The sequence below is a fragment of the Pristiophorus japonicus genome, chromosome 16 (genome assembly GCF_044704955.1).
Source record: "Pristiophorus japonicus isolate sPriJap1 chromosome 16, sPriJap1.hap1, whole genome shotgun sequence".
Lineage (NCBI taxonomy): Eukaryota > Metazoa > Chordata > Chondrichthyes > Pristiophoridae > Pristiophorus > Pristiophorus japonicus.
Genome location: NC_091992.1, coordinates 29,291,609 through 29,306,585, shown reverse-complemented (window position 1 = coordinate 29,306,585; position 14,977 = coordinate 29,291,609). Strand labels below are relative to the sequence as shown.

Sequence of the window (14,977 nt, the reverse complement as noted above, 5' to 3'; positions counted from 1 at the left end):
CATCTGGTGGTCAGAGATGAGACTGCAATATAAACAACATGTGCCTAGACAAGGAAGCAGAGATAAAGTTTGAGACATGTTATAGATAGTCTCTTAAGAGTTGTTCAAATTGACTGCAGACCTTCACACCAGCAGTTCTTACTGTGCAGCACAGCTTGTCAGCCCTCCAAGTCCCACCCACTGGAACTCTGTCCTTAAGTCTCTTTGCTTCTCTACTTCTTTTCCATCTTTTCAACTCTGCTCTCCTAATCCTCCTGCAACTGCTTAAGTCCAATAATCTCACTTGTGACAAGCTGTGTGACATGTTTATTATGTTAAAGGCCGTGTACAAATGCAAATTGTTGTTGATCAAAGTGGACAACCTGGCGACTTAAACAAACTAAATAGTGGCTGTGATGTAACACAGCGCCACTCAGTGTCCAGATGCAACATTGCACATTTTTTCCTTGAATGTTTGCACACACAGTGAGAGATGTTAATGCTGAGAAAAATAAAGACTTGCATTTATATAGTGCCTTTCACGACCACCGGATGTCTCAAAGCGCTTTATGGTCAATGAAGCACTTTTACAATGTAGTCACTATTGTAATGTGTGGACTATATTTCTATTTTGAGCACCAAAAATACTACCAGATTATAGAATGTAACATTTAGTGGCAATCTGCCAGGAGATAGTTTTGTGCTGTGACCTGCTCCCACAAGAAGTGGGTCAAGGGTGACCGAACCCCTTTCCCACAGGAATCTTACACTCATCAAAAAGAGGCCATCCATCTGAGTTATCTACACACCCAGGTCTAGAGGCGATGTTCTTTCCCTGATGACTTCTCGGGGTAGAAATTCACCTCTGCTGGAAACGGGTCGCACCTACCGTTTTTACTGTGTTTTCACCACCGCGGTGGCCTCTTGGGCGAAATGCAGCTCTTTGTCTTTTTTTTTGAACGGGGCGTAAGTCATCCATATTGGGGGCAGAAGTGGGGCGGAGAGCAGAAGATCGGTCATAAGAGGGGCAAAAGTGTGGGCGGGGCGGAGTGTTCGCCGCTGTCAGTCATCAGTGTAGCGCTGATTACATCATCACACTGGCGCGTCACTAGGTCTCTCCCCTTCACTTAAAGGGGAGGGCCGCTGCAAGCTCTGCGATTATTTTAGTTAGGTCCACTGGGCTACCAGGGAGGGTTTTGGCTGGGCCAGCGGAATGGCACCCAAGAGGGGGTGCCGGGCTGCCTGTTGGCGCCCCGGTCGAACCCGGGGGCATAATTGTCGGGCAGTCAGCCGACAAAAAAGAGAAGATGGCGGCTACAGCCGTGCGCCCTCCTCTTTAATGGCGGCCGCATCGCCATTTTGCACACACTGCAAACACAGTGCATTGACAGAAAAAACTGTCGGGGGCACCTCGCAGCGGCTGCAAGATTTTGTGTTAAGTATCGAATAACTCCACGAGGCTAAGTACGGTGAGCTAGTTCAGGCATGACCTTACTCCAGTTTATTTATTCTCAAAGTGAGCATTCAGCAAGGCTGCCAACATTATATACACGGCTTGCACGTGTCCACCAGTGACCATTAGGATTCCGGTGGCAGGTAAAACCCAGTTAACATACATAACATTGTGTACGGTAAATTTTGCTTGCGGGGCGGGAGATAGCCGTAACACACTTTGATGACGCAGTTAGGGGGGCTTGGCAGCAGCAGGGCAGAAGTGGGGACCGCCGAAATAAACCACCCAGGAGAATTTTGCGAGCGGCGGTCATTTGACAAAAAGTCGCCGGGCATTCCCCACTGCTGCGTGGCCGCTGCTTTCCAGTGGTAACAGGCCCTTTCGGGAGGCTGAATTTTGGCCCCCTAATCTCTGCCTTTCAATAGCGAGATCGTTTTAAATAATAATTTAAAAAACTGCAGGGGCTAGAAATCTGAAATAAGAAACAGAAATTGCTGCCAATGTGTCGCGGGTCCATCAACATTTGAAAAGAACAAAGGTAGGTTAACATCTCAGGTGTAGTCCCATTGTCAGAACTCAGATGCAATGAAGGTTCTAAACCTGAAACTTTAACCGTCTTTGAACAGACCTGCTGTGTATTTCCAGCATTTACTGCCCCCATTTCACATTTTTACTAAAATCTTGTTCAAACAGTTTGCTAAGATTTCATTTCATATTAAAATAACATGTAATTTGAGCCAGGGGATCAATTTACCAAGTAGCATTATGGAAGGGCAAAAAGTGTCACAATTTTACAGCATTTGGGAATGGGAAAGTTTTGGCTGTTTTATAGACTACTGTTTTTATCATCAATTAATAAACTGTTTTACTTTTGTTTTTCAAAAGACTCGCAGGTGAGGGTGGAGAGCATGTAATCATATTGAAAAACCATCATTGTGCTGCTTGCACGTGAGATCACTGTGATGAGATCTCTGTGACTATTTAGGCATTATATGGGTGTAAATACACTGCCTTCTTCAATGCATCTTTTGCAAAATCTGTGCAGTTAATATGGACTGGTCACATTTTCACTGGTTTTGCTTCAGCAATTGAATAAAACTATATCTCCTCCCCAATGTTTAAAATATTGTAGGGATTTACCCCATTCCCTATGTGTTAGTTTTAAATGTAGGAGGAGGATTTCTTCCACTTGCTATTTCTAGTAAAAGCGCCATAGAGCATGAGGAGAAATAGTGATCAGAGACAACCTTCCCACTACATTACATCATCATCATCGGCAATCCCTCGGAATCGAGGAAAACTTGCTTCCACTTAACATGAGTTCTCAGGTAACTGAACAGTCCAATACGAGAACCACAGTCTCTGTCACAGGTGGGACAGATAGTCGTTGAGGGAAGGGGTGGGTGGGACTGGTTTACCGCACGCTCTTTCCGCAGCCCGTGCTTGATTTCTGCATGCTCTCGACTACATTTAGGATGTCACTGACACACAGCTGTCAGGGAAAATCTCCTTGCATATGGTAACAGCAGTACCTTGGGCTGTAATCCAGGAGTGCCATGACCATGATGTTACTCAAAGCTAGGATGCGCTGAACCCTCTTTAAAGCCTCAAAATTTGTCACTAAATGTGGGATACTGAAAGTTTTCGGGAAGAAATTTGTCCTGCCTGTTAACTCCTGATACCACTGGCTTCAGTGCTAGGGATAAATCAAAACCTGAGCTAAATTGTGCAATTAGCCAGAAAAGAAATAGGGCGAGAACCTCCACTTTTTTTGCATGCTTAACGCCCACTTTATCGCTGAAATGATGTATAACACCTATATATCGCCTATTTTGGCACAAAGTGGAAATGACGGGCTTTTTTATCAGCGAGTGTTACTTTCCCCATGTGCTTAACGCCGGGAAAAAATATTACCGCCTGCCCACTTTTCTTGGGCGGTATCAGCAGAATGATCGAAATCAACGCCCATAATATCGCCCAGCGTTACTTTCAGCACGGAATTAATGCTGAAATTCAATATAAATGCCAGCCCACTGTTTTTTGTCGTAAAGAGCATACTTACCCAAACTAGCGGCCATGGAGATCGCCCATCGTCAATTTTCATCAACTCGCACACATATCACCCACAATATCGCTCGCTCAAAAAACTGTCCACAAAAAGTGGAACTAACCGGAATGGACACCAGCGGTGTGGCTGGCATTTGTTAAGTCCAACTTTTACGTCAGGAACTGATATCAGAAAGATTTGCCTGAAAGAGCGCTGATGTGAGTGACAACGCTGACACATTGCTGTGTGTGTGTAGCTCAGACATCAATGGTGCCCATCACCTTGGTGCCACTTAAAGTTTACATTGATTGATGTTAAGTTGTATTTAACCCTTTCATGGTAAGAAATCACCAGTGTGTAACAGTCCAGTTATCTGAGACAATGCGCAACAGGGTTATGTTTAATAACAAAAGGTTAATACCAACATTGGTCTGAAATCATAAGTATCACAGCCAATAACACCCACACCCCACTTTTTCCACGATTGACATAAATTACATGTTCAACATGTCCAGCAACACAGAATACAAAGGCAAAGCAGGAGTGTGGTCCTCAGCCCCCATATATTGCAACAAATTGCATATACCCAGATGGAGATATAACACAGCCATCACCTGCGCACATGCACCTCACTTTCCTTCCCCCCTCTCCTTCTCCCCACCTCTACCATTCCCCTCCTCACTCCACGGCGCCTGGCCAAGAAGCTCCTCAGGCGGTGCCTCATTGGGGGGGATGAAGGCAGATGCGGTGGTTGCACGGGTACAGGAGTGGGGGGTGCCGAGGGGGCAACATTCTCTGATGCAGAAGCAGGATCTTGGTCCTTGCTCTCATCTGTCATTCGCAGTGGTGGTGCGGAACCAAGGGATGGAGTGCCGCGCTCGGGGGCCACTGGGAGGCCTGTGGCAGCAGTGTTCCTGGCTATCGCATCCAGGGGGGACTCCACCATGCGTGGAATGTACTCGGTCATGATGGCCAGATGTCAGGATATGCCCCCAATGCTTCGATGAGTTGGTCACCAATGTCTACAGTCCTCCTGGACAACTGTACCATCTCTCCGCTGTCAATTCGCGCTCGTGGAACAGACCTGCCGCATCCACGAGGCCTCCGCAGGGTCGCCGCCATCCTGGGGACAAATGGAATGCCCTGTGGAGAGGTGCTTGGGGTCGGTATCTCCAGAGTGGAGGCGGGAATGACCGGAGGACTACTAGATGGCCTTGGGGTGGAATGGCTTCTGGAGCGTGGCAATGTTCTTCGAAGTCCACGCTCTCATCCGTTGAGAACAGACCCAACGGATTAACGGAGCTCCGCAGCACCAGATGTAGTAGGATCATCAGCCGACCTTCTGGCCTCTGTGGTTTTGCCTGGGGCCACTCTGCTGGCTGAGCTGCAAAACACAAATGAGGTTATTAGAGGGGAAGGGGGTGCTAGGGTGACAAGGTGAGTCCAGCGCTCCACACAGCATATGCACGACAAAAGCACCACTGCTCTCAAAATCATCGCAGACATCACATTTCATGAATGGTGTAAACTTTACTCACATGGCATTACTTCAGGTCTGCAGATGCATCCGTGGCTGTCCGGGGCTGCTTCCCCACGAGTGCAAGCACTCACTCCTCCATCTCTGATATCACTGGGGACTGGTGGCCCCCCCCACCCGTTCGCCTCTGCACGGACCTCATCGTCGATAGCTTCTTCTGTAAAAGGTGACAGGATGACATGGCATGAGATCATTGCGTGATATCATTGCTAGGTACTGTCACAGAGACTGATACAACACATAACCGACAGATATAATCATGATTATTATGATTATTATCATTCTTTACCTAAAGACTTACACCGTGACCGCAAGCTTTGAGTAAAACATTCCCGGTAAAAGTGCAAGACCTCATATCTGCTGCTAGTCACTCATGACTGTTACAAATCAAATTATATAAATACATAATACATGTAATTCAATGTAATACTTACTCCTGCGGATCCCACAAGGTCATTTCATCATTTCCGGCATTGGTTGCCCTCACGCACCTCGTTGGTCGCCAACGAGACCACCTTTGCTATCTCGGTCCATATCCGCTGGTAGACCTTTGGGGTGGGCTTCTCACGCCCTTCCTGTGTCAAATCACCCTCCTCGACCTCCGTAGGAGGGATGCATTTGCCTCATCCAAGAGCCTCCTGGCTCTTTTGCGGCCTCCAATGTGCTCCTCTCCCACCTCATTGCTCTCTCCAGCTTTAGTCTCCACAGTGTGCTGTGATGCCTCCTCCTCTCGCTCCATTATAGGCCAAATTTGGTCAAATATGTAGCAGCTAATTTTTGTTCGCCTACTTGCTGTGAAGCTCTCAAGTCTCCCTCCTTCCTCCCAAAGCAGCCACACCACACCCAGCCATGCCTTCAGTCCCTCTGAGCTCCTTCTCTCTCTGTCTCCTCTTCTCCGCATGTCATGGTGACCTTGACTTCCAGAAACGCGGGAATCGAGCGTTGCCATGCCGTTGCTAAGGACGGCCACACTTTACGGCAGAAGGGCAAAAAAAATTAACGCAACCGGCCATTTGATATCGCTCGCGGTAACGCCCATTTAAAAAAATGTAAACTAGGTGTTTTGAGAATGGGTGAGAAGCTAGCGATCTGAAAACCCTTTTTTCCCGCCCACGCCGGAAATAACGCCCATTTTTGGGTGATAAGCACAAAAGTGGAGGTTCTAGCCCATAAAGACTTTCATTTATATAGCGCTTTTCACGTCCACTGGACGATGCAAAGCGCTTTACAGCCATTGAGGTACTTTCTGAAGTGTAGTCACTGTTGTAATACAGGCTGACTAATGGAGCAGTGGAACTGATTTACAGAAAGAGCCACAGTTAGATGGTTAAAAATGACACACAAACCCTTGTATTTGTTCAATGGAGAGTAGGTTCATATTGCTAAATTCCTGGAAAATGTAGGTGGGAATTATGCGTGTGACCCTTTTGCTGACTGTGCGCTGGAAGTGCCCATTCACGATGTGAGGAAAAGGGGTGCTGTCGTCTATGATACAGAAGAACATAGGTCAGGAAGAAGATGGCTGACCTGAAGAAAATGTGCAGAACAATTTTGAATATTAAATACCTATTCCAAATAGATATGTCACAAAATGCAGCTCACAATCTGTAAATTATATTATGCACTCTGCCCAAGAGAGGAAAAGCTCACTGAATGCTTACCACCCACACCCATACTTCAGCTTAAACACAGGCAGAAAATTATAAATAAAACTGCAGGAACTTGAAAGAGGTCTTGACGCAGGAGAACTCTGTGAGCCAACCCAGCTGCAATGATGCGTGGCTATTTAATATCAGATAGGAAGGGCGGCTGTGTGTCACCTTGTATGCGATCTAAACCTGCATAATCCCAAGACTACACAGCTACTGCAGGACAAAATGATTGATAATAAGAGGAAGCAGAGCAGAAATGGAGAAGGCCCCAGGCACAACAAACCCCTGACACTATTTCCGAAGAATATGCTGAACATGATATGGCAAGAGCATTAAAGGAGTCGGGGAGTGTGATAGAACTAATGTTGTGCAGCACAGAAGTAGGCCATTCAGCCCATCCTTTTGCCACAGTAATGCAAAACTATTTCACTGTCCTGGTATCTCCCATATTCCTATATCTTCCTCTGCTACCAATGTTTATTCATTCTTCCTTTAAAAGAAGGAATTGGCAACAACACTCCGGGGTATAATTTCCAGAGATTCGGAAAGCCAATGGTCTAGTTGAAACAGCCTGCCAGTTGTGTTGCTGTTGCTGTTAGTGGGAAAGATGTAGATAAGTAGCACACCAGTTACCTGTTTGATGCATCTATGGACAGCAGTCTCAAAGGTGGTGGAGGCATAGAAATGGAGGGCCTTGGTCACCTTGATGGCTATTGGCAGTGGTGTCCCTATGAGTGAGGATGTTTTCAGGACTTCCTGATGCAGAAGGCAAAGCTACAGGGGTGACTGCCGCGCTGCTGAACCTCAGCTTTCAGAAGCAGTGCTCTGCAGTCATTAAGTATCTGCACCTAGATCTATAGATGTAATGGCTGATCCAGCCAGTACACCTTTGGTGCCATGTGAAACCTCGGAGACTTTCTTTGCTCCTGCTACTGCTCCTCTGTTACGTCAAGTGCCAAGGAAGCACTGGAGGAAATTCACTGTCAGTGCAACGTGAAGATACAGCAGCTTCCTTCAAAACCCCAAACGGTGAGAACTATATTCATACGGGTAGTCGAAGCATGTCATGCATGCTATGTGTGAAGACTGGATTTTGGTGGGCTAGCTTCTCAGACATCGGTTATCTTTGTATCTTTGAGTCAAAACAGAAATCTTGGGCCAGGTGAGTGAAAATTCTCACAGACCCCTGGCGTTATCCTGACAGCAATGTCTAGGCTTAAATTTAAATACAGTTCTTGACTGATAACTTCAACTGTACTCAATGTAAAGTGAGGGCTTGCAAAGAAGGATCTCTGCCCCCATATCGAAACTAATCACTTCAAAAGTGTGGCTCAATGAACTTTCTCATCCTGTAGTTCGACAGAACAGTTACAGCAATGATGACACTTACTTATCGCTCCAGTCACCTGTCCATTCCATATGTTGCCCTGAACCCCATGGATTGAGAATCCGAACGAGGGGCACTCTCCCTCTTGGAGTGGTTAGCTATAGGAAATAAGTTTTAAAATGTACAATCAGTATCTTTAGGTTTCAGTTGCTTTATACAGGTTGAAACTCCCTCGGGGCCTGGCCGGTTCTGGATAAGGGATTTTTCTGGACGAAGGGTAGTCACCTTAAATTGGATGGTACAGGTACTGAGCAAGGGGATATCAGGGCTGGTTGGCTTGGGGCTGGGAGTGCGGCAGAGAGATCATGGGGTGGGGAGGCGGGGTGGATCGCAGGGTCAGGCCTGCGATTGCGGGAGTTGCCAACGAGGAAGGACTTCAATTTGTTCAATTTGTTCATGTCAGAGCTCTGCGCATGGGCCACCCGGTGGCCGGGAATGATTCCGGATGAGGGGTGGTTCTGGATAAGGGAGTTCTGAATAAAGGAGGTTCAACCTGTATTAACATCAATGGGAGCTGGCAGGCATCAACAGCACACAGCAGGGAAAACATAGGCCGAGAATTTAGTTATAGAAATAATAAAAAAGCTCTAAATGTTCCAAAAAAGTTTTAACCTTTATTTTTTGGCTGAGAGAAACAGCACAGGAAACACCATAAGGGTGTCTGGAAATACACCTCATTTGGAATGAGCAACTTGAGAGTTGCTTTGTACTTTGCTAGCTTGCGATTGTAGTTGCCTCAGTTGGACTAACACCAAAAGATAACCAAGAGGACCCAGCAGTCAGTGTAAACAGGCTTGAAAGTGAAGAAGGAAGAAGTGTGGGGCAAGAGGAAGGTGGAAGGGAGAAGGCCAAGGATACACGATTAGACACTATACCAACTGGTGTACAGGCCTCACACATATAGCCAGACCAGTTTGTTTTTAAGTTAGTGCGAGAAACAGCCAGAAACTAAACTAATAAAAATGGATGATTAATAGATTGTACAGAATAAAAATCATAACGGACAGACCCGAAACAATGAAAACCAGATGCCATCTATCAGCACAGTGCTCCAATGCCACAGAACACGAGGGAGCCGGCTTCAACCTGTGACTCAAGCAAGTTTCTCATCGTAGCTTTACAGAACACAAGCCAGGCACTTGCCTTTGGGAAGGAGAGGCTAACTCATTCAAGATAAAACACCCTGGAGCACCACATGCTGGATAACATTGAGGAGCCGATAATGCAGCCGGTTTCACCCAAATCACTGCAATACTTCGGGCACTAGAGTCCCACGTCATCAGGCCCAGCAAATTGAGGCTGACTCCACCCTTGAGGCACCGAGCTCAGGGAACTATTAGTGGAAAGCACCATTGTGTGCAAGGATCAACAAGGTCCCATTGGCAATTGAAAAGAAGAAAGACTGGCATTTATATAGCGCCTTTCACGCTATACAGCTATCAAAGCGCTTTACAACCAATGAAGTACTTTTGGAGTGTAGTCACTGTTGTAATGTGGGAAATGTGGCAACCAATTTGCACACAGCAAGCTCCCACAAACAGCAATGTGATAATGACCAGATCATCTGTTTTTGTTATGTTGATTGAGAGATAAATATTGGCCAGGACACCAGGGATAACGTTCCTGCTCTTTTTCAAAATAGTGCCAGCCAATCTTTTATGTCCACCTGAGAGAGCAGATGGGGCCTCGGTTTAACATCTCATCCGAAAGACAGCACCTCCGACAGTGTAGCACTCCCTCAGCACTGCACTGGAGTGTCAACCTAGATTTATATTCTCCAGTCCCTGACTCAGAGGCGAGTGTGCTACCCAGTGAGCCACAGCTGGCACTAACAATTGATACATTCAATGTGCCAGCTGTCCATTATGGGGCCGAAATTGGTCATTGCATAAGGTCCGCCCATTTCTCGGCGGTATGCCGGCAGTGCATCAATTCAAACCACCGGCATACCGCCGAGACCGAAGAGGACAAAATTGGTCCAAATTTTTTCTACGTTATGTCAGCGGTATGCCAGCGGTCTGCAGCGGGCTGTATGTAACTTAGTAGTCAATCCAGATCGACTTTCTCTTCAATGGACGGTGCAGCACTGAACTGCGCATGCGTGATTATTTTCCCCCCGTTTTTTTTACAGAAGCATTTTACCCGTGATTTCGGGGGTCAGGGGTCACCTGCGCATGCGCAGAGAGTTGAAGAGGAGGGAGAGAGAGTGAGAAGGAGCAGCAAGCTAGTCGACGGGCAGTTACTTGAAAAACACATTGCAGAGTTAAAAAATATTCCTAACAACTAATAATTCTAGTTTGAAGAGTAATAAGACATATTTTCCAAAGCAAAAATCATAACAGAAATATTATGGAAATGCTAAAAAAGAAGTGGAAGTGCGGGAACATCGAGAAGGATGGGAGGTTGAGGGAGCCTGCCTTCGACGAGACGGAGTTACCTGCCCTGCTGGAGAATATTACGGAGAGATACTCCGACCTAACGAAGGGTGGTCGTGGAAAGCCTTCCCCAAAGGAGTACAACAGGATATGGGACAAGATCGGGGAGACAGTGTCCTCCAAATGTACCATGGTACGCACCGGGGAAAGGTGCCGTGAGAGGTGGAACTACCTGGTGATGGTAGCAAGAGCCAGTAATTTTATTTATGCACCCCCCCCATGTGCCATGTACCATGCAAATGTAGGTTCCGTGTCACACAGATGGTGTTATTTATCTTAAAGTTACGGTGATGTATTCGTGCTTTCAGGCAATGACAAGAGGATCAACGCAGTGGGTTTTTTTTGTGCGTGTGTGACCCTGTGTGTCTGCGATGTTAAATGGATTGAAGATTTTTACTTTGATTTACTTTACTTTCTGCAGAAGAAGACATTTGCAATAGCAGCCGATCAGCGGCGTACGGTGGGAGGACCCACATCGATGACTGACATTGAGATCCGTGCCCTGTCGTTGGTCGGGGATAGTATCCATGCCACCACCAGCAGTGGAGCTGACCCACTCACACAGGATGGTCAGTTGAATACAATCCCTGGTCTGTGTTACGGTCCTCTCATGTCATGTAATGTAACTGTAACTGTAACGTTGGCCTGATGTAATGTAATGTACATTTATTGCACTGTAATGTTGGCCTCATATGATGTACTGGAATGTTCGGGGCATGTAACGCAATGCATATATGTATTGGCTGTCTGCGATATGTAATGCAGTACTGCAGCATTTAATCAAGACCGCGATAAGTCACTGTACTATGTACTCATGTAACCCTGACCCCGCCCCTGGTGCCAAGCTTTTTAAAATGTTGTTTTGTACTTCCAGACTCGGATGATTCAGACCACACTGACATAGACGATAGACCCACTGCTTCCACCTCTGGCGTCACCCAGCCCTCTCCCGACTTCACCACTTACAGAGATGAGGAAGACGAAGAGGAACAGGAAGAGGAAGAGCCGCTGATCCTGCAGCCAATGGGGGTGGAGGTGGGGATGGAGACGGAGGAGGATACACCAGTTCCATGTGGGCCAGCTGGAACATCCTCCACCACCGAGTCTGTATTCAGAGGATTCCCCCATGGCTCCTCTGATTGTGCGGGACCAAGCCGTGCACAGCAACGCACCCCCAGTGTTGCAGCGCCTTTGCCACAGCAACGGAGGATGGTGCAGGAAAGATCAGTTGCTGTAGGCGTGTACCTGAACGTGGTGCGTCTGTCACAGGCCAGCGTCGACATAGGTGGAGAGCTGTTCAAGACCATGACTATGATAACCGCAAACATCGCAGCTCTATCAGAGCGGCAGTCGGAGGATATGTCGTGTTTGATCACCGCGATGGAGCCGGCGCTGTCGAAGCCATGCGGCAATCGACGGGATCGGGACATGGCACGGAACCCCCCTGTGCCATAGTAGTCAGGTCGACAGCACCTGAGGGTGGGGAGCTCACATCATCTTCCAGCCCTGAAGCTACGCCTCCCACATCACGAGCTTCTCCTGAGGCCTCAATTCTTGCGCCTGCAATGTCTGACCCCCAAGGACAGCAACAACAACACTCAGGATGCGGTGCTGCTTGCCGACTTGGTACCACCACGGGGAGGTCCAGGCTCAGGGGCACTGGAAAAGAGAAGGGCGAAAATAAGAAAGAGGGGAATAGTCCCAAGGGTGGTGCAGCACGCAGTCGAGGTTGATGTCGTGGTCGAGGAGAGTAAAGGGTCTTTTTGATGTACTTGTGCATTGAATAATTTAAGTTTGATTTGTAAAAGTTTATTAAAGTTGAAAAGTTTTGTTCAAGTTGTTAATAAATTTGTTAAAGTTTTGTTCAAGTTGTTATTAAGGTTGTTAAAGTTTTGTTAAAATTGTTATTAAAGTTGTTAAAGTTAAAGTTGTTTTATAGTTATGTTTACAAAGTTTTAAAATTGTTGTATATTTTTGATATTTTTATATAAACGTTTGAATTTAATTTAAGCACTCTAGTACAGTGTCAAACTTTTCGGGTAACAGTCATCAGGGTAAGCCTCCTCCTCCTCATCAGTTTGTGACCTCCTCTATTACCCTCATAGCTCTGCTCAATAAACCTTCTTACATCTGGTTCCTCCATTAGACAGGTTGTCAGTAATACAGGCTGAGATAGCACAGGCCCCATTCTTCTCCACAATATTTTTCGATGAAAAAAATTTAACTAAAATGTCTTCTATCTTTAATAAGTTACTCAGTAACAATAAAAATAAATTTTTCACCCCAAATTGCACTGTAAAATCACTGTTCACCTCAGAAATACAGAGGTGCTACTTTAGCTGATAATTCCCGATTTCCAAAAAGGCGACTCGTGCACTCCGCCCATTCCCGCCCACTTACCATTGTGTAAAACCACCTTTTCCAGGACGGTATGCAGCTCCGGTGGTATGACGGCAGTGTGTGATGAAAATCGGATTTTTTGGGCTGTATGCGAGCGGTCCTGCATGGCGGGCGGTGTGCATACTGCTTGGCTGTATGTCAATGATGAATATTCTGCTGAGCGGTATGTCGGTGGTATGTAGGTGTTTTGTGACCAAAATCGCATTTTTGGGCGGTACGCACGCGGTCGGGGTCAGTATGTCGACCAATTTCGGCTCCATAGTGCTGGTGACACTTTCGGCCTGTATGCCTGGTGACACAGATGTTAAATATCCCCCAGCATTTTCAACATTCCTTTCAATCAATATCACCACTTTATCTGTTTGTGAAACCTTGCAATGTGCAACTGACTACCAACCTGACAAAAGTGATTGCATTTCAAAACGTAGTTCACTGATTATGAAGTATTTTAGGAAGTCCTGAGGTGCTATATAAATGCAAATTTTGTCTTCATCTGAGGGGGAAGTGCTCCTCTGTGTTTGCTATTTATAGTGAAACAGAAATAGTAGAATTTTTTAAAATTATTTTGCTAACAGACAAAAACATTGCTCTAAGCCCTTCCAAAAACTGTCAGAAAGCGAAGTCCTTTAAATTGCTAATATATTAAAACAATTTGTGACTGAACATATTTCCTCTCGGCACACTCATTTTGTGTCATGATTTAGTCATGCCTCTGTGACACTTTGTTATGGCTGAGTTATACCTACTTATACTACTTGCTGTACCTCCTGCTTATATTAGAAACATAGAAACATAGAAAATAGGTGCAGGAGTAGGCCATTCAGCCCTTCGAGCCTGCACCGCCATTCAATGAGTTCATGGCTGAACATGCAACTTCAGTACCCATTCCTGCTTTCTCGCCATATCCCTTGATTCCCCCTAGTAGTAAGGACTACATCTAACTCCTTTTTGAATATATTTAGTGAATTGGCCTCAACAACTTTCTGTGATAGAGAATTCCACAGGTTCACCACTCTCTGGGTGAAGAAGTTTCTCCTCGTCTCGGTCCTAAATGGCTTACCCCTTATCCTTAGATTGTGACCCCTGGGTCTGGACTTCCCCAACATTGGGAACATTCTTCCTGCATCTAACCTGTCTAACCCCGTCAGAATTTTAAACGTTTCTATGAGATCCCCTCTCATTCTTCTGAACTCCAGTGAATACAAGCCCAGTTGATCCAGTCTTTCTTGATATGTCAGTCCCGCCATCCCGGGAATCAGTCTGGTGAACCTTCGCTGCACTCCCTCAATAGCAAGAATGTCCTTCCTCAAGTTAGGAGACCAAAACTGTACACAATACTCCAGGTGTGGCCTCACCAAGGCCCTGTACAACTGTAGTAACACCTCCCTGTCCCTGTACTCAAATCCCCTCGCTATGAAGGCCAACATGCCATTTGCTTTCTTAACTGCCTGCTGTACCTGCATGCCAATCTTCAAAGACTGATGTACCATGACACCCAGGTCTCTTTGCACCTCCCCTTTTCCTAATCTGTCACCATTCAGATAATAGTCTGTCTCTCTGTTTTTACCACCAAAGTGGATAACCTCACATTTATCCACATTATACTTCATCTGCCATGCATTTGCCCATTCACCTAACCTATCCAAGTCACTCTGCAGTCTCATAGCATCCTCCTCGCAGCTCACACTACCACCCAACTTAGTGTTATCCGCAAATTTGGAGATACTACATTTAATCCCCTCGTCTAAATCATTAATGTACAATGTAAACAGCTGGGGCCCCAGCACAGAACCTTGCGGTACCCCATTAGTCACTGCCTGCCATTCTGAAAAGTACCCATTTACTCCTACTCTTTGCTTCCTGTCTGACAACCAGTTCTCAATCCACGTCAGCACACTTCCCCCAATCCCATGTGCTTTAACTTTGCACATTAATCTCTTGTGTGGGACTTTGTCGAAAGTCTTCTGAAAGTCCAAATACACATCAACTGGTTCTCCCTTGTGCACTCTACTGGAAACATCCTCAAAAAATTCCAGAAGATTTGTCAAGCATGATTTTGCTTTCACAAATCCATGCTGACTTGGACC

The 14,977-nt window shown here is 46.2% G+C and overlaps 1 protein-coding gene across 4 annotated transcripts in view; it reads left to right on the top strand.

The window, feature by feature from the left end:
- Positions 1-12,426, top strand: part of LOC139226408 (uncharacterized) — a 28,679-nt gene extending 16,253 nt beyond the window's left edge. For all 4 annotated transcript variants that reach the window (XM_070857162.1, XM_070857163.1, XM_070857161.1 and 1 more), the window contains 2 exons: positions 10,912-11,059; positions 11,365-12,426. In XM_070857162.1, coding sequence (XP_070713263.1) covers positions 10,969-11,059; positions 11,365-11,945 — 672 coding nt within the window. In that variant the 5' untranslated portion in view covers positions 10,912-10,968 and the 3' untranslated portion in view covers positions 11,946-12,426. The remainder of the gene's footprint in view (positions 1-10,911; positions 11,060-11,364) is intronic.
- Positions 12,427-14,977: the final 2,551 nt, after the last annotated feature.